At 41.5% G+C, this 26,782-nt stretch overlaps 1 protein-coding gene across 1 annotated transcript in view; it reads left to right on the top strand.

The window, feature by feature from the left end:
* LOC128739931 (diacylglycerol kinase theta) overlaps nucleotides 1–26,782 on the top strand; it is a 49,370-nt gene extending 22,588 nt beyond the window's left edge. Inside the window, exons 2-16 of the mRNA XM_053835434.1 lie at nucleotides 320–502; nucleotides 609–800; nucleotides 861–1,067; nucleotides 1,571–2,620; nucleotides 3,490–3,645; nucleotides 10,419–10,555; nucleotides 10,633–10,745; nucleotides 10,931–11,417; nucleotides 11,530–11,759; nucleotides 11,823–11,971; nucleotides 12,038–12,313; nucleotides 18,206–18,497; nucleotides 18,553–18,709; nucleotides 18,769–18,876; nucleotides 26,636–26,782. Of these exons, the coding sequence (XP_053691409.1) occupies nucleotides 320–502; nucleotides 609–800; nucleotides 861–1,067; nucleotides 1,571–2,620; nucleotides 3,490–3,645; nucleotides 10,419–10,555; nucleotides 10,633–10,745; nucleotides 10,931–11,417; nucleotides 11,530–11,759; nucleotides 11,823–11,971; nucleotides 12,038–12,313; nucleotides 18,206–18,497; nucleotides 18,553–18,709; nucleotides 18,769–18,876; nucleotides 26,636–26,782 (3,884 nt within the window). The remainder of the gene's footprint in view (nucleotides 1–319; nucleotides 503–608; nucleotides 801–860; nucleotides 1,068–1,570; nucleotides 2,621–3,489; nucleotides 3,646–10,418; nucleotides 10,556–10,632; nucleotides 10,746–10,930; nucleotides 11,418–11,529; nucleotides 11,760–11,822; nucleotides 11,972–12,037; nucleotides 12,314–18,205; nucleotides 18,498–18,552; nucleotides 18,710–18,768; nucleotides 18,877–26,635) is intronic.

A 26,782-nucleotide genomic window follows, 5' to 3' on the forward strand; every position in this document is an offset into this window, starting at 1 on the left:
CTGTTACAAACTATGCGCTGTTTCCAATGGAGCCCAATATTCACTATTTCTACGATTATGCATTAGGGTATAATAGTATAGTACATATTACATTTATAATGATGTATAATGATTGGATCTGTAAACGAAGAAATGAGATAAAAGAGATGAGTTTTAAAAAAGAGAGTTGATCAAGATCAATGACACCGATGGTAGCGAACCCTGCAGTATGGAAGATTCAAATAGTGGTAAAATGCGGAGTTTTTCCCCAGGTTCATACCGGTCACCTTATAAACCTAGTTAACAAACGTTTTCAATTTTTCTCCATTCGGCGCTCTAGTTTGCAACTTCATAGTACACGAAAAATGCGTGACAAATGTGATAACACCATGCCTAGGTGTCGCGCCGTATCTGATCCGAAATCCTGTCGCACATTGCTGGTCCGAGCCGTCACATCATAAACGAAAGTTCTGCTCGGTCTGCCGCAAACGCCTGGATGAAACCACCGCCGTACATTGTTTAAGTAAGTTCCTTTTGTTGCCACATCGAGCCACTTTTTGCATCCGATCGGTGTCAATCAATTCTAACGTGACACTTTGCTTTGATTCCGCTTTTTCCGCCATCACCAGTTTGCGAGTATTTTGCGCACGTTGAGTGTCAGGACTTCGCGATTCCCGATTGTAAGGAAAATGCCACGTACGTGCCGGGAAAGGAACTGGGTCACGTCAAACACCAGCACCATTGGCGTGAAGGCAACCTGCCACAATCATCGAAATGTGCGCTGTGCAAAAAAGCATGCTGGTCCTACGAATGCCTTACAGGTAACACATTTTGCGTCCTGAAGAGAGCTTACATTAAAAAATACATCCTTTTTTACGCAGGTTATCGTTGCGAATGGTGTGGTACAACGACGCACGGTGGCTGTCGGAACAACATCCCATCGGAGTGCACCTTCGGTACGCTACAGCCAATCTACTTGCCACCGCATGCCGTCTCCATACCGCGAACTGAAGTGCCAATGGAAGCAATCATCGGAGTGCAGAACAAGAACAAGGGAACGCCCGGAATGCAGAGGGATTACTCATGTCGTAAGTACCTATTTCCGGTTACAGCTAGCCGTAGATTTGACACGTTCGTGCTGTCTAAGGGAAAAGGGAACCTGCTAGAAGCATTTGTGCGATGTAAGGCAAACGATTCAATTGGGATCGCTTTTGAGAATCAAATCATTTTTGTTAGAACGAAGCTTGCGTTTAAACTAAAACAGATATCTAGCTTGCTCACTAAAGGATGTTCCAGAATTGGCAGGAAAAACTATTCGTTTCGGTTGTCGTTATTAGTTGTTTTGATTGTTTTTCAATTAATACACTCCTATCTTTTTCACTTGCTTTGTTTTCCAATGTTTTAATTTGTTTCTTTTCTTTGTCTCTCTTTCATTTTTTATGTGTACTTCTTATCGGTTCAATGTCACACATCCCTCACCAACGCTCTCGAATATCCTTTTTGTACATTCGATGTTATTGCAAAACTAACGCATAAAACACACGAACAAACAACTACTTGTAACCCCAACCAATGCTTGACATCGGTGAAGCGGAATTGTGGACAATTGGCCAACCGGACTACGAGGAAAGTGACCCGATTGAGCACAACTCCAGCGGGTATAAACTACCAGTATTTACCTTTTTCGATGACGATTGCGATGGCAGTGAATTCAGCAGTCAGCAAAGATTCCCTAGTGAAAACGATTTGCTCTTTCTGGAAACGGATTATGGCACCCTGTACGAGGGAAAGCAACGGCTCAGACCTCTGCCCAGTAGAAATCTAATCCATCCGGCAATGCGAAGGGCGAAGTTAGCGCCGAAAGAAACGGTCATGCGAAGCAAGTCATTTCAGGATCAAAGTGATAGCATTCCAAAGCGATTGAAAATGTTACCTAAAGCAAGATTGTTCGTTCGCGCAAAGGATCGACCGAAGAAGCGTTCGCCGCTATGCAGCAACGATTCCATACGGTCTTCCGCCAACCCATCCCCGAGGCCATCAATATCGAAAATTAGTTCAACTGTGACGTCAGCGTCAACATCGGCCACGGCATCCGCGATGACGATCCAAACGGATGATACCGGAGCTGGTGGGTGTGGCGGAGAGGGCGGAACTGACTGCTGCTGGCACATTGCCACCAACGGCCAGCAGGATATGCTACTAGTACCATCAGTGGAAAAGCTAGGTCATGATGCACTTGCGGTTCCGCAGCGAAACAGAGGAGAACGGAGAGTATTTTCCTACGATGACGTCAGCAGTTTTGTATTCATCGACGACGATGTCGGGGATAGTGTGATGGATTACCGGAACGAGGCAGGTGCACCGTTGGATACTGAATCAACGGAATTGGCTGCATTTGCGAATGCAAAAGATGTGGCTGTTGCTGTTGCCGTTGCCAGTGGAGATGATAGTAGCGGTGCTGCTGATGTCAGCAGCGGTAGCAAATCAGGTGCAAGATTAGACGCCAGCAGCAAGATGGTCCCGGAAGCGTCGGCAGGGGATGATAAGGAAAACCGACGAGGTCATTTGCTTGGCAGAATTTATCGTCGAATGCGAAAGTGCTCGATGGGATGGAGCAAAACGGGCTGTAGAGTGCGTAGAGGTGATTGTTTTCATTAACCGTTGGTTTTACGACAGGTTTTTTTTAGACTGCATTCTTCTTATACCATACTGCAACGGATATCAGTCAAGTTAATTATAGTACTTATTCTAAATCTTTTCGTATCACTAACCTTTTTATGTGTTTGTTTGCATTTCGTTCGTTATTAATATTAATGAAAGTTTATATTTTAGCCCAACTAGCAACTAAAAAAGTCACTGTTGCAACAAAATCATTCGCCATTATATCAGTTGTTTTTAACTCTTACTGAACCTCAAAAAAATTCATGCTAGAATCGCAGTACCTACGTAATTGTCAGTTCCGTTTTCGACGTCATGTGCCAACAAGAGTAGTATACTTCACCGTACAGTGAAAAAAGCAAAATCAATAAAGTTAAGGGAGATAATTTACTGCTATGTCCTCCACCATGATGTTGCATTATTCTCTAGTACACACCTCATCAGCATCATTACTTTTATCATCATCATCATCATAATCATCAGCATCATTTTCATCTGTCATTCTTCAGAAAAGTTCCATTGACTACTTTAAAGCAGAGTCGTTTAACACGAATGTCAATTTGCCAACAATCCGCAGAAATATCTAGCTTTCGAATTTTTTTTAGCATTTTCAGCATTTGCTTCTGCTCACATAAGTGTCCATTGAGTATTTGACTCGGTTTAAGCATTTTAAAGAAAAATGAAAAACGATTTTCCATTTCGCTATCAACATAGTATTTAAATACTCAATCGTTTCTCTCCCAGTATTCACTAACTCATGCGTTTCTTATTTGTCATTTCATTTTCTCCCACAAACACGCTCGTCGTATTTGTGTCTGTGTGTGTACGTGACTGGTGGGCATCCCCGTGTAGCTCGCAGCATCTCAGAGGAAATAAGTGATAACGCACGCTGCGACGACCTACCGAAAGCGGAGAGCAGTTCTGGCACTCACTCGAAACCCGATTCTGCGCACAAAGGCGACAAAGATAAAGATAAGAAAGATAAGGAAAAAGAGGAACGTGATGAAGGTAAGAACCATCATTTGTTACGTGTGGTGCGTACCTACTCTCTTTTTGGGTGAGCTTGCATTTCCGAACCACACTAGGATTAGAGCATGGGAGGGTATTTTCGGGACTCTGCTATTTTGGGCTTGCATTATGCTTTTCTTGTTACACGTACCTAAAAGAATCATTTATCGACATGTAGTGTATGTTCAAACTAAGTAGAATCTAATAGCTGAAAAACTTTTCGGGTTCCTTATCAAAAATATGACGAATTTCCCTATTTCAAGTATTACCCAACTACATCGAAAAATAGATCCTATCAGTTATGTGCAAACACTATTGAACGCCTCTTAATAATCCTGATGATATGCTATTATTATTTCTTACTTCAAGACACTAAGACACTTCATAATATTATCATATTATAATATATTAGGCCCTATTAAAGCCCTATAAATGTATAACTTTATAGGACTTTAGGTTATATTATGGTGGGAACGGTAAATATATTAAGGTTGAAAAAATATTTCCATAGGGCAAAGTAATATATTTTCAACAGTGTCTTGCCCCTCGCGCGAAATCAAATGGTCAATAGAATTATTAAATAACCGCGACAATTCTTGGTCGATTGGCCTCTTCAATAACCATGGCAGGCACAGTATCATGTTAAGGATTGATCAAGAAGACGACGTGCCATGGAAAAAGCATTTGTTGGAAATTATTTCGAGGATTTAAAATGAAGTGAGAATCCGTATATATTGAAGTTTTTCAATAAACTAGACCGTGAGTTTATTTAGTATCTGTTCGTTCAATCAGTGGTTCGTAAACAATGGTTAAGATCTTAAGATAATGCTCGCAGTTTTAGTTCAAAATGATTGGTTCTCTTGTTTGACATCCCGATATAGCGTGCTCTACTTTCACAAAAATCAATTCAGGTCGGGGCACTTCTGATTTCAACAAGATGGCGCGACGTTTTACACTGTATACACAACAGTAAACATTTTGGTCGTTTGAAAGAGTGATAACTAACTGTTAGAATCTCCGAATTTGATTTCACTGGGCTAATCTTTGTTGAAATTTTTGAACACTGAAGTTTATGTAAACAATGTCGAAGGCTATACAAGAGATCAAGGCAGGCCATATCTCAATGTCAACCAAGCTAAGGCACTAGGGATTGCCTACAAGCGTAACTAGCATATCAGCGTCCAATCTCGAGGTGATCCGGCAAGACACTAGCCTACTAAAGACCAATAGAGCCACTGGAATGGACCGCTTCCTGGCAAAACTCTCTAAATACGGTAAGCAACAACTAGCAATGGTACTTCATTCTACCAGGTGAGTTTTACGAGGGCCCACGTTATCACGGATCAGATATTCACACACCATCAAGTCCTCAAGGCTTTCCGGGAATACAACGTACCCACACATCATATTTTCTCCGATTTCAACGCAGCATACTATACAGTGGAACGGGAACAGCTATGTTACGTACTACGTACACGTATCAGGATCAGTTTTGACTGCCTCCGTATCCCACTGAATGTTGCAGTAGAGCGGAAAGGCGGATAAATACAAACGAAATACAAACAGAAAGCGTGTAAACCACGTACTGAACGTATTACTTAGAGAGATCTCCGTTGTACATCTGACGAAAGCCCGCAGGTTGCGATGGGTCAGTCACTTCGCGAGGACGCCGAATGACAGAACGGCACGACGTTCTCGTCAAGAACCCAATTGGAACCATGAATAGACGGCCCATTTGCGAGAGAAGGCTTGCCCAACTGGCAGTTGATTTGCGAATTGGTGGAGTAATCGAGGAATTAATAACGGGTAGCGCAGCACCGAGTGGAGACAAGATCTTGATATGGCACGAACCACCAGGGCTATAAGCTGTTGAAGATAGGAGTGCTAGAAGTTTCCAGATGTAGAGGGTGAATTTTTAAGAGTTTCATCATTTTATTATTATAAAATAAAAAATCGCAAAAAGCGTACGGAATTTTCATTGGAACCGTATTTTGGTAAGTAAATTAAACGTATGACACTAACGAAAAGTGATCTTCGGTTTTCTCAAAAGAAGTTCGAATTTTTAGAGCTCGAGTTTAACGACAACTTTTGAGCTGGAATGCCACCCATATGTGTCAAAACAGAACACTAAAAAGAGACAAGAAAGTTCTACTCGGCATAGACAAAGGCGATGGAATAAGGACATGCAATGGAGACTTGGACCTGGAACTGCAGATCGCCAAATTTTGTTGGTGGCGACAGGGCGTTACTCGATTAGTTTAACATCGTGGCACTGCAGAAGATCGAACGCAAAGGCGAGAAGAATCCGTGGCGGCAAAGCCCAATTTTTCCAAAGCGGTGGAGCGACCAACGAGCTGGGAACGGGCTTCGTAGTATTGGGCAAAATGCAGGATCGCGTAATGGACTGGAAAGCCATCAACGAGAGGATGTGCGTATTGAGGATGAAAAACCGTTTCTTTAACTATACCATCATAAACGTGCATTGTCCACACGAAGGTACCCCCGACGACGAGAAGGAAGGATTCTATGCGCAGCTGGAGGCAACGTACGATAGCTGCTCACCACGGGCCATCAAGATCGTCATCGGGGATATGAACGCCCAAATCGGCAGGGAAGCAATGTATAAACCGGTGATCGGGTCCCATAGCCTGCACACCGCACGAACGATAACGGCCAGCGAAGCATCAACTTTGCGGCTTCCCGAGGCTTGGTGATCAAAAGCACCTTCTTTCCCCACAAAGATATCCACAAGGAAACTTGGAGATCACCTGACAAACGAACCTCGAACAAAATCGACCATATTCTCATCGAGGGCCGTTTTTTCCCGAACATCACCAACGTACGCTCCCTACGAAGTGCGGACATGACTCGGAGCACTCCCTAGTAGCAGTACATGTGCGCTCAAAACTATCGACGGTTTATATCTCGCGACAAAGCCATCCTCCTCGGTTAAACATTCCGCAGCTAAACAACCCGCCAATTGCCGAAAACTAAGCGCGCACTCTGGATGAAGCTCTGTTTTCCTCTGTGGGGCTAGATGCTTCGACCATCGAAAACGGATGGGCCGCAACTGCGGTGCTAGGAGTGGAAACCTCGAGTGCACGAAATGATTGGTTTGACGGGAAATGCCAACAAGCGATAGCGAGGAAAAAGGAGCTTGGAAAAACTATCCAAGCATATCCACGAGAGAGAATTTGGCCAAGTATCGACGAGCGCGGAATGAGTTGACCACGATCCTGAGAAGGAAAAGCGCCAGAAGGAGGACAGAGATCGTGAGGAGCTGGAACAACTATTCCGGGCTAATGACACGCGCAAGTTTTGCGAGAAGGTGTACCAAACTCGTAAGGGCTATCTTTAACCTGACTTGTGTAGGGACGAGGGAGGGGATCTAATCACAAACGAGCGCGAGGCGGTTGACAGGTGGAAGCAGTATTTCGATGGGCACCTCAACGGCGATATAGCAGGAGTTGACGCGACGGAAGTTAACCTCGGAGTGCCTATGAACGACAACAGCGTGTCGGCACCTGATCTCGAAGAGATCCGGCGAAAAATGCGTCAGCGGAAGAATAATAGAGCCGCCGGAAAGGACCGACTCCCGGCAGAGCTCTAAAAAAATTAACAAGAACCGCTAACAACGGCACTTCATTGGATAATTTCAAGGATTTGGGAGGAGGAGAAACTACCGAAGAAGTGGATGGAAGTTGTAGTCTGTCCCATCTACAAAAAGAGCGGCCGGCTAGATTGCTGTAATTACCATGGCATCACGTTGGTTAAGTTGGGCAACGCCGCCTGCAAGGCGCTCTCTCAGATTTTGTTGCGTCGTCTATTCCCAATAGCAAGAGAATTCGTAGGGCAGTATCAGGCGAGCTTTATGCGAGGCCCATGCTACTACGGATCAAATGTTTACTCCGTCAAATTCTTCAGCAATGTTGGGAGTACAACGTGCTCACACATCATATTTTCATGGATTTCAAGGCAACATACGATACAGTCGAGCTCGAAAAGCTATAGCAGATAATATACGTGAATGGTTTTCCGGATAAACTGACGCGACTGATCAAAGCTACTCTGGAGCGAGTGATGTGCTACGTGCGCGTTTCGGGGACACTCTGGAGTCCTTTCGAATCGCGCAGAAGGTTGCGGCAAGGGGATGAATTGTCCTGTATGTAATTCAATATCGCTATTATAGGTGTGATCTGACGAGCGGGCTTCGAAACGAGAGCAACGATCAGCAAGAGTAGCCAACTCCTAGCCTTCGCAGATGACCTCGACATCATTACTGGAAACCTTGGGACGGCGGAGGCAATCTACGCCAGACTAAAAACGGAAGCTAGGAGGCTTGGGTTACAAATTAATGCGTCGAAAACCAAATATATGGTAGGAAGAGGCTCCCGATAAAGTGACGTTAGCCTCCCACGGACAGTGACTATTGACGGCGATGAACTGGAAGTGGTTGATGAGTTCGTATATTTGGGATCTCTGGTCACCACCGACAATACTACGAGTAAAGAGATCCAACGAAGCATTCAAGCTGGAAACCGAGCCTACTCTTCCTTCGCTAGACGCTTCGATCAAGGAGCATACGCCGCCGCACAAAGCTGATGATGTACAAAATGCTAATCAAACCGGGAGTCTTCTACATACTTGAGACAGTAACTTTGCTTACGGAAAACACACGTCCACTTGCCGTATTTGAACGAAAGGTGTTGCGGACTATTTTTGGCGGAGTACAAACGCAAAGCGGAGAGTGGCGTAGGGGTATGAATCACGAGCTACAGGCACTACTTGGAGAGATTCCTATCATGCATCTGGTGAAAGTTGGGAGACTACGGTGGGCTGGCTACTTCGCAAGGATGCCGGAGGACTGTGCAGTGAAATCCGTTTTCTTCAAGAACCCCACCTGCTCCAGAAATAGAGGGGTTCAACGTGCTAGATGGCTCGACCGTTGAAGCCGATTTGCGTGTGTCGAGACACGTAACGAATTGGCGACGAGTAGCCCAGGACCGAGTACAATGGAGAGGAATTCTTGGTACGACAAGAGCCACTCCGGCTCTCGGCTGGTAAAATAGGGTAAGTAAGTAACTACTGTCTAATGTGATGGAGAATGCAACCAAGTACCGTGGACCCCCGTTCGTTTGACCGTTTTTAATCTGAACACTTTTTAATTTGAACCCCGCTGGTTTGCACGATGTGCAAATTAAAAATGGTTCAAATGTCATTCTCAATATGGCATCATTTGCCTTCGCAGACAATGCACATAAACACGATTTGTTTGTACTGATCTAGCTTGTTTAATCTTAGATTAATTAGTTTCACATATCTTTTCCCAACGATTACGGTAGAAATCCGATCGGAGAATAACATATTCGCTATTTGTAACTACCAACTAAACGAGACTAAATCAAACCACCAAAACAATAACAAAGAGCAGGGCGGCCAGTTCATACAAGTTTCAGCATATTTAGGGTTGCTAGTTGTTCAAATTAAAAACGAACCCCATTAGTTTGCATGAGGAATCGTTCAAACGAACGGGGGTTCACAGTATTGTTTGATTTTGTCTGGTCAACAAAAGAAGTCACCGTTAATTTTGAAAATATACAGTGAACCCCCGTTCGTTTGAACGATACCTCATGCAAACTAACGGGGTTCGTTTTTAATTTGAACAACTAGCAACCCTAAATATGCTGAAACTTGTATGAACTGGCCGCCCTGCTCTTTGTTATTGTTTTGGTGGTTTGATTTAGTCTCGTTTAGTTGGTAGTTACAAATAGCGAATATGTTATTCTCCGATCGGATTTCTACCGTAATCGTTGGGAAAAGATATGTGAAACTAATTAATCTAAGATTAAACAAGCTAGATCAGTACAAACAAATCGTGTTTATGTGCATTGTCTGCGAAGGCAAATGATGCCATATTGAGAATGACATTTGAACCATTTTTAATTTGCACATCGTGCAAACCAGCGGGGTTCAAATTAAAAAGTGTTCAGATTAAAAACGGTCAAACGAACGGGGGTCCACGGTATTAAGCATTGTCGAAGTTATTAAATAATTTTATTGACCAAATGTAGATGGCGAACCCTGTATAGTTTCTGGGGCAGAACCAGGGGGCTGATATGACGTCACATTTTCGTTGCTCACATGAAAAAGGCGGCAAACGCAAAGCGATTTCACAAAACGAATTTATCTAACCATTTTCACAGTTTCATGTATTTCGCATTAATTGTCTGCCTGAAATTGGCTATGTGATGCTAAAACCTTGACTAAAATCGAACTAAAACTAACAAAATTTAACAATTTATACATCCGACTCGGTTGTCAGCTTGAGCCCATCTATGAAGCTGTCAGCTTGGGCCCGCTCTATGTTGGCTACGTTTTTTTTGTATAGGTTGGTATTGGAAGTGTCATTCCCGTGGGCAGAACAAGTCAAGTTTAATTGAAAACAAGCCAATGAAGAAACATGTACGTTAGATTGTCACTTCTTCCGCAGGCTACACAGACTCAACATGAATAATTTTTGTCACCTGCTTTATTTTGACGCAAAACATGTTAGCAACAGCGTATTAGGGCTTCTCTTAGGGTATTGAGTCGATAATTAAAACGTGAGCCACAGGAGCCTTTTGTTAAGGATCTGTTCTTCAGGCTATTAGTAACAAACCAGAATTCATTGCGACAGTTGAACTTATTGGACGAATGTACAATGTATCACCCTTTTGCTTGGAAACACTATACAGCTGTACCTTTTATGCTATTCCCTTTTGCTGCTCCCGTAGAAACAATCAAAGTCTTCGACGGCAACTGTTCATATCGAAGAAGAATATTCAGAGCCATCACCGTACCTAGAACATGCTCGCTAGAACAATTACTGACCACCGCCTTGAGGGCCTTTCATATAGCCAGGGATTCAAATGTAAGTTCTTCTCTTTTTTTCGGGCATCCCTTGAAACGACGGTGATTAATGGGTTTGAAACGCTCCATTTCTTGCAGCTATTTTTTCTCACCGATCTCTATGGCGAAGAAGTAAGATTACAAGATCCAACACCGGTTTTGAATCTGCATCGAGTGGAGGGTAAACGGCCTGCGATCTATCTGCGATTTCGGTGAGTATAGCTTATGTTTGTTGCAAAAATATCTTGAGTTATTAGAACCTTGGATTTCTATCATTTCATAACATATAGCATATAGCATTTAGGTACTTTTCTTACATTTTGATATATTTTGAAGTTGTATACAGCTATATAGTACCTTTAGTTGAACTGTAAAACATATTTCTCTGCACTTTCAGCGACCGTGAAAACGATCATGGCTTCGTGCGGGTTTATCCCGGTAAACTGCAGGTGGAGAACGCGTACGTCAACATCCCGGTGGACAATGACACAACAGTGAAGGATCTTATAGGTGAATCGTTGAAGAAGTTCGGCCTTCAGGGGCACCAGATCGAGGACTACCGATGTTCGGAGATTTTGCTGGACCGGGGCGTAACGGAGCGGGTGCTGTCCTGGAACGAGCGACCGTGGGAAATCATGAAGCAGCTAGGGAAGGACTCGATTCGACAGATGGAGATGATGCGGTTCTATCTGCAGCTGAAGCAGGACCCACACGGACCTAATCTGGCGCTGTTCGTGGGCAATCTACCTCCGGGCTTGTCGCAGCGGAACTATGAACACATACTGACTGAATTCCTAGGTTTCGAGAACAAGTTTAGTAGTATCGGTCCGATCTACTACGAGTATGGATCGCTAGTGATAACCTACGAAAACGCATCCAAAGCTGTAAGTTTAGCACTTTTTTGCATATTTGCTTAGCCTCATGTATTATATTGAACACTAAAAAGTCTTTTGTGGTAAATTTGAGTTTGTTGATTATTTGATTGTGTTCTTACAGGTTCGTGCATTCCAAGCCTTGAGGGAGTCCAAGTATGAGGAGAAACATCTACTGGTACTATTGTTACCGAACATCGAACATAGCATGGTTCCCACTGGGGTGCAACCACTGCTAGTGTTCGTCAACGTTAAGTCAGGTGGATGTCAAGGATTAGAGCTTATTAGTAGTTTTCGCAAATTATTAAATCCATATCAAGTATTTGATTTGGATAATGGTGGACCACTGCCTGGGTATGCAGCCGTGAGACCACTTTATTATTGTTCAAGTGTTACTAATATTTATTTTCTTCACAGACTATATGTATTCAGACACATTCAGGATTATAAGATTTTAGTTTGTGGAGGTGACGGTACAATTGGATGGGTACTGCAGTGTTTGGACAACGTTGGCCAGGACTCGCAGTGTTCTAGTCCACCATGTGCCATTGTCCCGCTTGGAACCGGTCAGTTTAAATAATGTCGATTAAGTGAAAAACCTAATTTTCGGCCATTTCCCTATTGCACAACAGGAAACGATCTAGCACGTGTTCTCCGGTGGGGAGCTGGCTATACTGGCGGTGAAGACCCGTTGAATCTATTGCGAGACGTGATTGATGCCGAGGAGATCCGATTGGACCGGTGGACCGTGGTGTTTCATCCCGAGGACAAACCGGAAGATGCCGCTCCGAAACCTCAGGCAAACTCAGCGGGTAAGAAGAAGAAAATACAGCAACAATCACAACAACAACAACAGAATCAACATCATCATCCCACAACGACGCTCAGCGCAAGTCAAACAAGTCAAGGTCATTTGCTGTTATCAATGGAACTACTATCTATTTTTTCAATTACCGAAATCACACGCCCGTTCTTTTGTATTCGTTGTACACGTTTTGTATGCATTGTTGAAGCAATGATTTTTTGGATTGAAAACGATGTTGTTTTGGCCGGTTGTGGTGGTCAACTGCCGTCAAGTGCATTTTGAATCGAAAGATGCACGATCGGCCGCAGTTATCATGGCGACCTGAACAATGAACCTCAATGCCAGCTTCAGAACTCTGTCAAAAAGTTTGCCGTTTGCCTGTGTTTCGAATCACCTTCCGAAGTGTTCTGAGCTGAGCTGATGGACTTTGTCTAATATGTAAAAATGACCTTCTAATTCTAACATTTATACTTGCATAATCTAAAACCAAAAACAAACAAAAAACAGACTTGCACCGTTCACTGACCGTCTTGCCAGCATGATCAAACCGCGTCTCTGTTTTGTTAGCAATATAAGATTGATTCCTACCCTTCCAATCGATGTTTTGCATTAATGTGTAAAACAAGAAAACCCACCGTGGAAACTGACCGACCGCGGTCACTTTGTGCGGTTCCTCTAGATGCAGTCGATGTTGTGAACGTTGCTGTATTGCTGCTGTTGTTGTAATTGATGTGTGTTGTAGTTTGGTTCCTTTAATTCTAGTGTATAGTTTTTGGTTCTGAAAACATCTGGAACTGGAACATCCAGTGATTTTGATGGCATATTTGTTTTTACTTAGTTGGGAATTTTGCCCACATCTTAAAGCGTAGTTGAATAAGAGTAGGGGTTTGTTAAAGTGTATTAACATTGCAGAATATAGACTATTAAAGGGTAAAGCGGGGCAAAAGTTTCTATTATACATAGCTTAAACTAAGGGGACAGAGCATAGACAATGCTATTTTAGTTTCACATGTCATAAAATATTTTTAAAACAACCAAAAAATATTAGACCAATTTTTTTATAACAGTAGTTTTTTACAAGCGACGGAGAAGACGGCAAGAGAAAATAAATGAAACAAAGGTGTTTTAGTATCCAAACACATTGGGACAAGACATGAAGGGGAAAGAGCGGAACATGATATGAAGGAGGGTCATTGAAGCAACGTTGAATTAAGTATGTGTATAGTAATTAGTAAGATTGTGTAGTGTCATATTTACACGTTTATTTATCACTCTCTAAGCATCTTGGTTAGTATTCAAATCTAGCTTGAGTTTATGTGCTGAATGATACTTATGGAGCTAAAAATGGATGTCAGAAGTTATTTTGAAATCGAAAATTAAGGGGATATAAACGATAAAAACTTTGGAAAATTTATTTATTTTTTTATTTCAGTTTTTGATTCTGCGGTCTTTTCCGCTTATTTTGATACCAATTTTGTAGTGATCCGAGCACGGGAAGTGGCCAAAAAACGATTATAGGGGAAGACGGGGTAAGACGGCCCCCCTAAGCGAATAAATTGCAAGCATAAAATGTGTACGAAAATTCACATTTTCTTGTTCCACACATGGAAAAGCATTAATTTATCTACCATTAAAAATTATATAAAGAATTAATTAGTTTAGTTTTCCGTGATTTTTCATCAATTTTCGAAACGTCTAAAAATTACTCGTTCACAACCAGGCGGGATAAGAAGGACCACCAAAGGGGTAAGACGGACCATGGCGGAGTAAGGCGGATTGTGGCAGATTTGAAGGTTTCTTTGTGTTGTAAACACAATTTCAATATTATTAACTAAGTAAGGACAAGTTCTTAAGGGGTTTTTAGGTCCATGCTAAAAGAAGGTATAGTTTAATTTAGATACATGCTAAAAGAAGGAACTTTACTACTAGTTCAATTTTGAAAATAAGAGTTGACGTTATTTTACTCCACTGGTTTTTACTTACTCTTTTCTTGGCGTTATTTTGTTATCGATGTGGTCCCTCTTACCCCGCCGGGCCTTCTTACCCCTTGTTCCCCTACACATAAGCATTCCAGTGCAGCGTGGAACAACCTCGGCGGTATAAAACGCCGCTCCTGAAAAACCACGATTTTCAAACTTTATGTACCTTTTTCTCAGAAACTACACAACGTATTGGAGCAAAGACTTCTATAACTTTTGAACTTTGCAAACAAAACACAACCAGAAAAAAAGGAAAAAAAAAAGACAAAATTTTATTTTTTCAGCCATCTTTTTCGTTTTTCTCGAGCTGTATTTTGTTTACAAACCTCAAAAGTTCTAAAAATCTTTGCCAAGCTTCTACCAACAAAACAAAAAAAAAGTTTTTTCTAATACGTTGTGTAGTTTCTGAGAAAAAGGTACATTGCAAATCGTGGTTTTCCAGGAACGGCGTTTTATTCCGCCGAAGTTGCTCCACGCCGCACAGGAATGTTATGTATGTATATGTATGATCGTTTTTCGGCCACTTCCCGTGGTCGGATCATTACAAATTTAGTATCAAAATAAGCGGAATAGACTGCAGAATACAAATCTGAAATAAAAAAATAGTGACTTTTTCAAAATTTTTAGTCGTCCATGTCCCTTTAAAAAGGTTGCAAGAAGGTTATGTTGTCGAATGGCTTATTGTGCCGAATAGGCAATTTTTTATTATTTTATTATTAGGGCAAATGGATAGAATGTTTCACATAATAGTGACAATGTTTATACCGTGGACCCCCGTTCGTTTGACCATTTTTAATCTGAACACTTTTTAATTTGAAGCCCGCTGGTTTGCACGACGTGCAAATTAAAAATGGTTCAAATGTCATTCTCAACATGACGTCATTTGTTTATGATTGTCTGCATAAACACAATTTATTTGTACTGACCTAGCGTGTGTAATCGGTTTTACATTCCGTTTTCCTAACGATTAAGATAGAAATCCGATCGGAAAACGCAATATTCGCACTTGCAACTGCCAACTAAAACTAACCACCAAAACAATAACAAAGAGCAGGGCGGCCAGTTCACACAGGTTTCAGCATATTTCGGGTTACCAGTTGTTCAAATTAAAAAGTAACCTCGATAGTTTGCATGAGGAATCGTTCAAACGAACGGGGGTCCACTGTAGTTCATAGTAAATGAGATGATACAATAGACAAAATGGATACAATTTACATACGCAAATTTTTTAAAATATGTCGTCGGCCGTATGGCCCTCTTTTATGCATATTTCGAAACAATATTTTACAACTGAAGTATCCCTCGTACAGTAAAGTGGCGCTGCCCGAGTGAATAGCGAAAAACTTCAATTGGGTCCTAAAATTTGTGATAAAAAGATGATTTTTTTAGAGGGAACGATAAAGCTTCCCATTATGATTACCAGAGTATAGTTTTTTCTTTTTTAAAAAGATGCAGAGCACTAAAAAATTAAAAAACAAAAATATTGTAATTTTTTCTCCCTTGACATTAGAGATCTTCCTTGACATAACGAAAATAACACGTTTCTGGCAACAATGATAACTTTTTCTCACTGGCAACTCTGGTTTGACATTAGAGCAGCTGATCGTTTTGACAGTTACAGCTTCGCAGTTGTCTCTTGTGCTTGTCTGCGTTTTGCTGGTCGTGAGGAAGTGGAACATCAAATTTGCACTAGTTATCGGATAAAAGTTTTGATTCGGGCAATGTATTCCAATCCATCGATTCACGGTGCTAGACTTTGTCCAAATCTAGTTTGCGCTAATGACTAAACGATGTCAAACTGATGGCCAACAGTATAATCTCGGTACAATCGACCCCGCAGAACAGTATGAAAAAAAAACGCCAACCGAAACTGGCACCGTATTATCAATCAGATTGGTATGTTCTGCTACTCCGATGTGAATCAGCAGTAGGGCGAACGGCAGACCAAAAATTTCTGTGCGTTTCTAACTAAACACGGTCGCATCTTGATTGCGGGTGTTGCATCCGAAAACTGAAGCCATCCACGCTGTGACCAAGTGCAGTCACTACGCTTATTGCTGATTTTGACAAAGGCCTTAATTAAACTGAGATGACCGGAACCGGAAAATGAGCTGTAAACTCAGAAAATGTTTTAGGTCGCGATTGCCAAGCCATTTCCTGACTTTGCAACTTTTGACTTTTTGACACACTCACATGAGCGTGAAGGTAAACAAAAAGTGTTCCGTGACATTTCAAGACATACTATGGTTTCTTTTTATAATTCGTGTTGTCTAGACACCGCTTGACACAACCATGCACAACTATAGTTTGTCTATATAAGGTTGCCCAAATGTTTATTTCTTGTTCAAAATTTCACAAAATTAAAAAAAAGGTTTTTAACGGCAATAGCCTAAAAATATAAAATTGAATATCAAAATATGTGTTCCTAACCCTAACCTCATCGATTCAAGCTAAAAACGACATAGGGCTTTAGGACCCAATTATCACAACTAATAGTTATCTGTCCGAATTCTTTTTTGATCGCATTTTTCGGTCAGTTTAAACTATATGATCATGCATCCAATTATGCTTTAGTTAAACATTAAACAAAAATAAACGTTACCATTGAGATTGCAAGAATACTGAGCACTATTATTGAATAGCATTTGTCAATTTGACAGTAAAAGTAAACCCATAATGTAAATAACGCTGACGGATGCCTTGACGCGTAAAGGCCCGCGCAGAATTAGTACTTTATGGTAGCGTTTGCGAACGATAATCTGTCAAATTGTATGGGAGAACTGTCAGGTTAACGCAAACGCAACCGTAAAGTACCAATTCTGCGTTGGCCTTAATTCTGTTTGACCCTCAATCATCGCTCACTGATCTATAGACCAAATCAAGGTGACGTCATTTGGCAGATACTGGCGCCCTTGTTTACATAACAGACGGTAGACTCCAGCAAAGCTTCAGTTATTTAAACGGCAAGTTTGTTGTTTGGAAGCAATATTACTAAATAAAATAGCTATAACAGGCGTAATGCCTGTAAAATGTTAAACACACATGCAGGCTTGGCATACACTTTTCGCTTTGATTTTGCTCTTTTGATTACTGCTCCTCAGCCAAGAAGAATTTGAAAAAGTGGTGTAGAGGACATTTGTAAAGCTAGTAATTATCTATAATATTGCTGAAGAAAGTGAAGTTTTATCTTTAGTATTTACGGCGCTGTAGGGCAGCAATGCCGTTGGTAGCAAAAAGAGCGCTCTTTTCGCTACCAAGAGGGTAGCAGCCTTATAGCGCCAGAAATACAAAATGCACAGTAATGCTTACTTCAGCAATATTGTAGATAATAACAAATTCTACAAACGCCCCATACATAACTTATTCAAATTTTGCTTGGCAGAGATGCAGTAATCAAAAGAGCAAAATCGAAGCGAAAAGTGTATGCCAAGCCTGCACAAATGCTACATTTGATATAAACGAAAAAAAAAATGGTTCAAAATGTAAAAGAGGGTGCCAGTATCTGTCAATTGACAGTATGATGATTTGGTCTATTTGAGTTTTGCCGACCTCCCGGCACGTTGCCATCTTTTTGTGGCTGAATCTAAAATGTCAAAAACACTGACCGATAAATCACTTCATAGAAAATCAATGCGACGGCCATTTTTTGTTTGGGGTACAATATCAAGGGGAGCATCTTAATGGGGATACTGTAAAACTTTCTAGACCAAGATAGAAATGTCGAGGAGGTGGGTTTTACTCTGCAAATTCTTGCAAAAAGGACAGCTATTTGCCATGTTCGTTCGTGGCAAGCTAGATAAAACCACCGAAATATTTGCTTCCCAGTCCTGTTTGCCCAACAAAATGAAAACCGTAGGTATCGGTTTTCTGCCAAATGACTTTAAACCTCCGTAGTAGGTACTTGTCTGAATGCCCTATTGTTGTAGGTGTTAGTCAGTAAATGTTGCCGCAGGACTATGTCGCACTACAATTGACTTTTTGTTCCGGTTTTTTTTCACCAACGTCCCATCCAACAGTTGTCGGCGCCACTCAGAGTGAGGACAACTCGCAGATATTCGTGATGAACAACTACTTTGGCATCGGCATCGACGCTGATCTGTGCCTGGACTTTCACAATGCCCGTGAGGAGAACCCGAACAAGTTCAAGTCGCGTCTGCACAACAAGGGTGTTTACGTAACGATGGGTCTGCGCAAAATGGTTGGCCGGAAAATGGTCAAGGAGCTGCATAAAGAGCTACGGCTGGAGGTGGACGGCAAGGTGGTGGATCTGCCACCCGTCGAAGGAATTATTATTTTGAACATTTTGAGGTAGATTTCATGTTTGTGTCAATCATTAACACGTTCTATAAAAACACATTTCTAGCTGGGGCTCTGGAGCTAATCCATGGGGACCGGAAAAGGAGGACCAGTTTAGCAAGCCTAATCATTGGGATGGAATGCTGGAGGTTGTCGGTGTGACCGGAGTCGTTCATCTTGGACAGATACAGTCTGGTTTACGGTCCGCCATGCGAATTGCCCAGGTGAGTGAAAGCAGTCGAGCAACTAGCTTCAGCAGGATGATGTTTTTACGTTTTTTTAGGGAGGTCACATCAAAATTCATCTACATTCAGATATACCGGTTCAAGTCGATGGAGAACCATGGGTTCAGAGCCCTGGGGATGTAGTGGTATTGAAGTCTGCTCTAAAGGTATGTTTATTTTTTTCCAGCGTTAGCCTTTGTCCTCACGGAACATACTGTAATTAAACTTGCATGTGTTGCTTTATTACTTTAACAAAGTACCCTCTAGTCAGTCACCAATCATATCAATAATTTTACTTCCGTAGTATAGTTCGAAGTTTTGATTTCCAATATCGTTCAAGTCACTCTGCTTGTTCTTAACCATTGATCATGTCACGTGAAAATGCATGTAGTACAATAATCACGTCATCAGTCGGACAATTAATTTCTCATTTCGTGCTGTCCAGCTGCCGTGCAATCTGGCATATTTTATCGATTTTTTTTATCGTCAAAGAATCCCGCGTTCCACCGTAAATATGCTCCATTTTCCTTTGGCACACAGTTTTGTTCAGTATCGCAGAAAGTGACATAAAAAGCCTTTTTATTAGATTTAGGCTAATAAAATCCTAATATCTTGAACTTCAGAATGACGTTGAGATGGTCTAGAGGTATTGCAAAGAGATTTTATAGCAACAGTTGAAATAGTTTTCTTCGCTTATTGTTCAAACAAAAAAAAGAAACAAATCACAATCTACGGCTGTCTTCATTACTAGTAGGTATGCTGTACTTCTTATGAAATATGGAAATGGAAAAGAAACTTTTAGGGATACTTTAATCATAATGAAGTCATTAAAAACAGTGCTCTGAAAGTGTATAGGACAAAAATGCAATTTGCATGGAAAAAATATTGGTAATGGCTCAATACTAGCTGAGGTCTTTTGGTACAAACTGCACCCCGTACACTTGATACTATTGCAGAACATCCTTGCTGTAGTAACAGGTCGCAAGATCTTGACAAAACATCATTGCCAGCTACGTCATCTTACAAATTATTTATGAAAATTTGCCGAGAATTTAATTCGAAGCTCATTCAATGGCTATAGTACATTACGTTAAAAAATAATAGGCCCTGCAGAAAAACTTACTTTTCATCAACTTCGAACACCAGCTGAACGTTCATCTTCCAGCAGAACAGAGCACATCCAGCTAATGTGGGGCATGGCCCGGAGTTAACGATCCGGTTTTCTGGTAAACTAGCGGTTGCACCATTGTGCAACCTTTTCTATTTATTGCTAAGTTTTGAACTACAACAAAAATCCAAGACTTCGTCGAAAGTTACGCGTCCACGTCTCATGTCCGTAAAGAGCCATCGGGATACTTAGTGTTCTGTAGAGCGCTGATGTTGAAGGATTTGGCAAATTACAAAACATCTGCTGGTTATAATAATCTGTAGAAAACCCTATTCGCAGACGCAATTGGGTATACCGTCGATTCAGGCGAAATTGATCACCGGCAACTAACCAGCAAAAACTCATTATTCTACGTTTATACCAATTCATAAAGCTGAATATGCACCTATTCACTATTTTACAAGGAAGCGACTGATGATCAGCAAGGTCAACAAAAATAAACGGCTTCTTTTTGCCAAAAACCACATCAAAAATCCCCTGGAGTTCTGAAAGCATGTCATCTGGTCAGATGATTCAAAATTTAAGCTCTATCAGAACAATCGACGACTAAGAGTTTGTCGGAAGAGCGATGAGGTGCTCCAAGATAGACATCTACAGTCAATAATGAAGCACGGCGGTGGAAACATTATGTTTGGGGCTGTTTCTCATAGTTTGGCGCAGGAAATTTGGACCAAATCAACGGCATTATGACGGCAGACGGATATATCGAGATTTTGTGTGGGAATTTGGAGGAGTCGATGCTTAAAATGGAACTGGATAGTAATTATGCCTTCCAGCAAGACAACGACCCCAAGCACACAGCGATGAAAACACGAGAATTCTTCCGGTCATCCTGCATCAAATTAATGAAATGGCCACCCCAAAGCCCCGATTTGAACCCAATTGAAAATCTCTGGGTTATATTTGACAACAAGGTGGATAAAAGAGATGTGACAAACAAACAAACGTATGTTGCAGCCCTGCAAAAGGCTTGGGACCCACAGTAACTCCGAAACTTCGTCGAAAGCATGCCAAAGCATCTTCAGTTGGTGTTGGTTTAGTTGAAAATTTCTTTCATACTGGGGGTGGATCCTTTTTTGTGCCGGTCACTGTACTACGGATCGAATTTTTACTCTCCGGCAAATCCTCCAGAAATGTCGGGAGTACAACGTGCCCACGCATCATATTTTTGTGGATTTTTAGAGCAGCATACGATACAGTTGAACGCAAACAGCTATGGCAGACAAATGCGCGAGTACGGGTTTCCGGACAAACGGACGTGGCTGATCAAAGCTTCCCTGGAGCGAGTGATATGCTACGTGCGCGTTTCATGGACACTCGCAAGTCCTTTCGAATCGCGCAGAGGGTTGCGGCAAGGGGATGCACTATCCTGTATGTTTTTCAATATCGCTATTGAAGGTGTGATCTGGCGAGCGGGTATCGAAACGAGAGGAACGATCTTCAGCAGGAGTAGCCAACTCCTAGCCTTTGCAGATGACCTCGACGACTAAGGTTTCTACCTTGGAACGGCGGAGGCAATCTACGCCAGACTAAAAACGGAGGATAGGAGGCTTGGATTGTTTATTGTATAAAAATATCAACAGGCCTCTTGGCCCCGCTGATACACTTAACCTAAGAATCTACGAGCTACTGCCAGGAATCGAGTTTTCGTACCTCGCGGCTAACGTTTAAGTCGAAGCTAGGTATAAAGCGATTAAAATGGCGTTGCAGACCGGTGATTGTGCTGAAGGTGCTGTAGTTGGTTCGCCGATGCGGTACTCGTAAAAATGGACCATTACGTAGGACACGACTTTGATCGTATATGTTGAGATTTGCGAGTAGACAAGGGCAATCTACTCTCGAGGTCAGCAAATCGGCAACAACTAATGCTCTGATCACATCACGACGAGTGTTCCAAAGGTCGAGATCGATGAGTCTGCAGCGTTTTTCATAGCATGGCAGCTGATAGGGGTCGTTCCAGGGCCATCTCCGAAGAGCGAAACGTATGAATCTGCGCTGCACAGACTCGATTCGGTCAACTCCATTTTGGTAATAAGGACTCCACACTGGAGCGCAGTACTCAAGATTGGACCGGACAAGAGCGCAGTAGAGAGCTTTGAGACAGTAGATGTCGTTGAAGTTCTTGGCGATCCGCATAATCAATCCCAGATTCCTGGAGGCCTTATCGACAATAAATGCGATATGCTGATTGAAATCAAGCTTAGAGTCAAGCAGTATTCCCAAGTCCTTGATACAGTTTTCGCGACGTAGAGACACGTCTGATAGCACGAAGTCGAAGGCGAGAGGGTTTAATTTCCTGAAGAATGTATTTGTTTCACATTTGTCGGAGTTAGGCAGCATGCGTTATGTGTTGCAGGAACGCGCCGTCGGACTGACTATCGACTTTAGCAGCTTCAGATCGTCGGCAAAAGAGAGTCGCGGGCATTGAAGCAGAGAGTTGACATCGTTGAAGTAGACGAAGAAGACCAAAGGTCCGAGATGGCTACCTTGTGGAATTAGAGAGAATTAACAGTGAAAGGTCTGCAGGTAAAACCATCGATGGTGCCGGTCGGAGAGGTATGAATTAAACTATTGTAGCAACGAGCCTTTGATTCCGAGTTTGGCCAGTTTGACGATTGCGATTCGATGGTTCAATTCGTCGAAAGCAGTGGAATGGTCCGTGCTAATAACGTCCGTCTGCGACTGGTCGTCAAAATTTTTTATCACGTCGGACGTAAGAGTTAGAAGATTGGTTGTCGTGGACCGCTTGGGCATAAAGCCGTGTTGATCGTCTACGACAAATTGCTTACAGGATGCGAATACAGGTGCATATACGACAAGCTCGAACACAACAAATCAATGGTTAAAAGTGTTACAAATCAATGCGTCGAAAGCCAAATATGTTATTTTATTTATTAAGTTTTTTTTTTATTGGGGCTTTCAACCAGTGGCTGGTTCGCCACAAAGACCAAATATATGGTAGGAAGAGGCTCCAGAGAAAACAACGTTTGCCTCCCACGGACAGCGACTGGCGATGAACTGAAAGTGGTTGATGAGTTCGTATATTTGGGATTGCTGGTGACCGTCGACAATGATACGCGTAAGGAGATTCAACGACGCATTCAAACTGGAAGCTGATACTACTTTTTCCTTCGCAAGACGCTTCGATCAAGCAGCATACGCCGCCACAAAAAGCTGACGATGTACAAAACGTTAATCAGACCGGCAATGCTCTACGAACTTGAGACAGTAACTTTTTTTACGGAAGACCTACGTCCACTTGCCGTATTTGAACGAAAGGTATTGCGGACTATTTTTGGCGGAGTACAAACGGATAGCGAAGAGTGGCGGAGGCGTATGAATCACGAACTTCAGGCCCTGCTTGTAGAGATTCCCATCGTACACCTGGCAAAAGCTGGGAGACTACGGCGGGTCGACCACGTCACAAGGATGCCGGACGACTGTGTAGTGAAATACGTTCTCTTCAAAAACCTCTCCGGCACCAGCAATAGAGGGGTCCAACGTGTTAGATGGCTCGACCAGGTTGGCTTGCGTGTGTCGAGACGCTCAACGAATTGGAGACGAGTAACCCATTACCGATTCAGTACAGATTCAGATTTTTTTTAATTTTTTGACGGCTTTGGAAGAACTTTGGGAAACACACGTGGCCTCTAGACCGATTTAGTTAAGGGTTAATTTTATGTTTCGTTTTTGAATAATACCAGCTCTCAGAGAACCTATGAAGGCTGCAGAAATCATGAAGAAAATCATGGTTACAGTCTTCAGAAGTCGTAAATCAATGTTAACCCTCTAACGGGTAAGACCGTCTAGAGACGGCCTTCGCTTTTGGAGCTCCAGAGCCACATACGAAATTTCTTTTTAATTGGCAATATGCAAAATGTGTTCAGATTTCTTGACATTTTGATACTATCATAACAGTCTGACCATGCATTCAAAAGTTATCATTTTTCAAAAACAAAAATTCCGAAAAATTCCGAAAATAATTAATGCGCGAATATTCCTTTTTTTTACTTTTGAAGGAAAAGGACATTTAGAACAAAATGATTGACCTAAACAATTTTTCTATGAGTAAATCTCATGCATTATTTTAATTTTGTAATATATCTGAATTGAAAAAATATCTGGGCAGAGTGTTAGACATGAAAAAAGAAAAGGAAAAATTGGACTTTTTCTTACCTGGCGCTGCTCCAGATAATTATTTTTTGCATGAAAATCAGAACGTAAGGTTTTTTGTGTGTACTTTCATGATAAAATAGTCATTAGCTTGATCGCATCGTTTTTACGGTGTTGCCCGTTAGAGGGTTAAAATTGCGGACGTTAACAGATCATTTTAGTGGATGTATTTCCACGGAAATTTTAAAGTTTCCGCGGGTTTTGACGCATACTTCTTAATTTATAAATTTTGTTATTTGCATAACAAAATGTAAGAATTTTCTCGATTTTTTACACAATTTGTTAATGTTCTTAGGTCTAACATTCAATGGAGACGGTAGTAGATTGTGATATGTTTCGTTCCGAGAAAGACTCATGATGAAAATAATATTACCTGAAATCCGTCGTTTCGAAAGTTTACTCCTTACCCGGAAAACTATTTCATGACAACACCGGAAGTGTAGGTCCAGGCAATAAAGTTAAACAAAAACAAGGATCAGCAACAGCTAGATGTATGTGTCTTGTTGTGTGTACAGTATGATGGGCAACGGCGCCATTTCTATCCTCCACACGCTCTGTTCGCAACGGTTTCCAACCATTTTCCAACCCCGTTTCCCTACTTACTTTTCCCAGGCTACGATGCTGAAGAAGATTAAAAGCAAGCGGAGACTCACTGAGCCACATATCCAACCGGCCGTAGCGGGATTGTCGCACGGGGGTCCTCCAGAAAATGGAGACCGCGATAAAGACGCCCTGAGCGGAGCATAGAGTACCCGTCCGTCCGGTCCTAGTTTTCTGTTTTCCTGCTTTCTGTGAACCATACGCATGGTATCTATTCGGAGTCCGGACAATGACGCTCGCACATACACATACACACTCCGACTCACGTAAAATGCTGAACGAATGCATCTGCATACAATCGATTCGCATGGAGCATCGCTAACTTTTGTTTTGTCTCTCGTGTTGCGCAACGATTTACAGTTACAGAGCAATTACGGAAAGTAAATCTGAGAAAAAACAATCATCATCATTTCACGGGAAGTTGAACCTGAAATAGGACTCATAAGTTTAGACACTCGTTAGTTCGTTTATTGAAACGTTTAAAGCTTATAGTCGAAAAACTATTGCATCTATTCCCGGTAACAAAACCTAATAGACTTGAACTGTAGCTGATGAACCTTTATAAAATGAACTCAACCATACCTGAGAAGCCAATATTAGTTTTTATTATATTAGGTATTTAATAAATTGTTTCTGCATAACGACATATTGGTGAAATCCCAACATAGGAACTTCAATGCACACAATCTTCCCACAGTTGGTCTAATTGACTAACACACCACATACCTTAAAATTTACCACTCACTACCGAAACACATTTTCTCGTTCTACTGACTGTGTATAATCACTTTGTCTTGTTTTTCTAAGATATATAGTTACATTTTTACCCATTTTTAATCGAATCTTTATCCATACATATGCTATTATACTGTTTGGTATATTTCTTGACTTGTTATTACATACAAATAAATATTAGAGAACTTGTTTCGTTTTGCAAAAACGGTCGCGTCTACTGCAGTTTCTAAGCTGTTCACTCTATTTACGTGTACTTTACTTTGTTTATGCTGTAATCAAGTTTTATAAAGTTTAAAGTTAAGAGTCAGATTCCTAGCGTCTAAGTGTGGAGCAAAGTTTGATCCCATGTTGCATGTGCTATATTTACCCTTGACAGAACAGAACTAAACAGAAGTAGGTAATTGAACCCAAAAGGGTTGTATTGGGATTCAACTTTCACCATACCTTCAAAACAAACAAGCGCGATATAATAATAATTACTTATATTTTTCTTGGCGTGCTAGCTAGCTAGTTGAGTGATATAAATTACATGTGACAGCTTTCCAGCATACGCGTTATTGTGTTCGGTTCGGTTTTGAGTCAGTAACGGTAAAAAAATAAACATAAAAAGGCTTTTTAGTGGCATATAGTTATCGGTTAAAAATCGTTTTTTCAGCATTTAACAATGTTTAGTAGAAATATGCAACTGACAATTGGTTCGAAACAGAAAAAAAAGACTCGTGCTACTTTGATTAGGTATGTTTCTTTTTTTGTTTATTTCATTTGTTAACAAGATTCTGTCGATCGTCTTATAATTTTGTGATCTTCTTTTAACGGAATGGTGAATCGCTATTATACAGTCATGCTCTGGCGTTTGTTTCCGATTTTTTTGCTAGCAATTGTTACTACTTTGTTATTGAAAGCTAACGACAATCTTTTCTATAGATATAATACCACAAGCGAATTGGAAAGAAAATCATTTTTATCAACAATGTGGTTTTTTCTTTCTCTTTTTCTTATTAATACGTGGAAAACTCCCTCCGTGACGTAATATGATTGCCAACACACAACAAATTGTCACTTTAAAAATTCAAAATCTGAACTCCTTCACAACATACTTTTTGCAACGAAACCAAATCTAAATCTATCGACTTGAAACTAATTGAAACAAATACGAACTCATGCTTCTGATATGTATCACCAATTGCACAATCGAAAAAACAAAAAACAAATTAAACAATTATCCGTTATCCGCGGACCGGACGGTACAGGCGACCATGCTGAAAAAAATGAAGGGCAAGATGAAACGACGTAACACCGAACCGACGATGCAGGTGATGGGGCCATCGGGAATACAGATGACGCTGGCCGCTCCCCAGGAGCCGGACGAGGTTGACTCGAACAATACTGATTTCTGA

Source organism: Sabethes cyaneus, chromosome 1, assembly GCF_943734655.1.
Source record: "Sabethes cyaneus chromosome 1, idSabCyanKW18_F2, whole genome shotgun sequence".
In the NCBI taxonomy this organism is placed as follows: Eukaryota; Metazoa; Arthropoda; class Insecta; order Diptera; family Culicidae; genus Sabethes; species Sabethes cyaneus.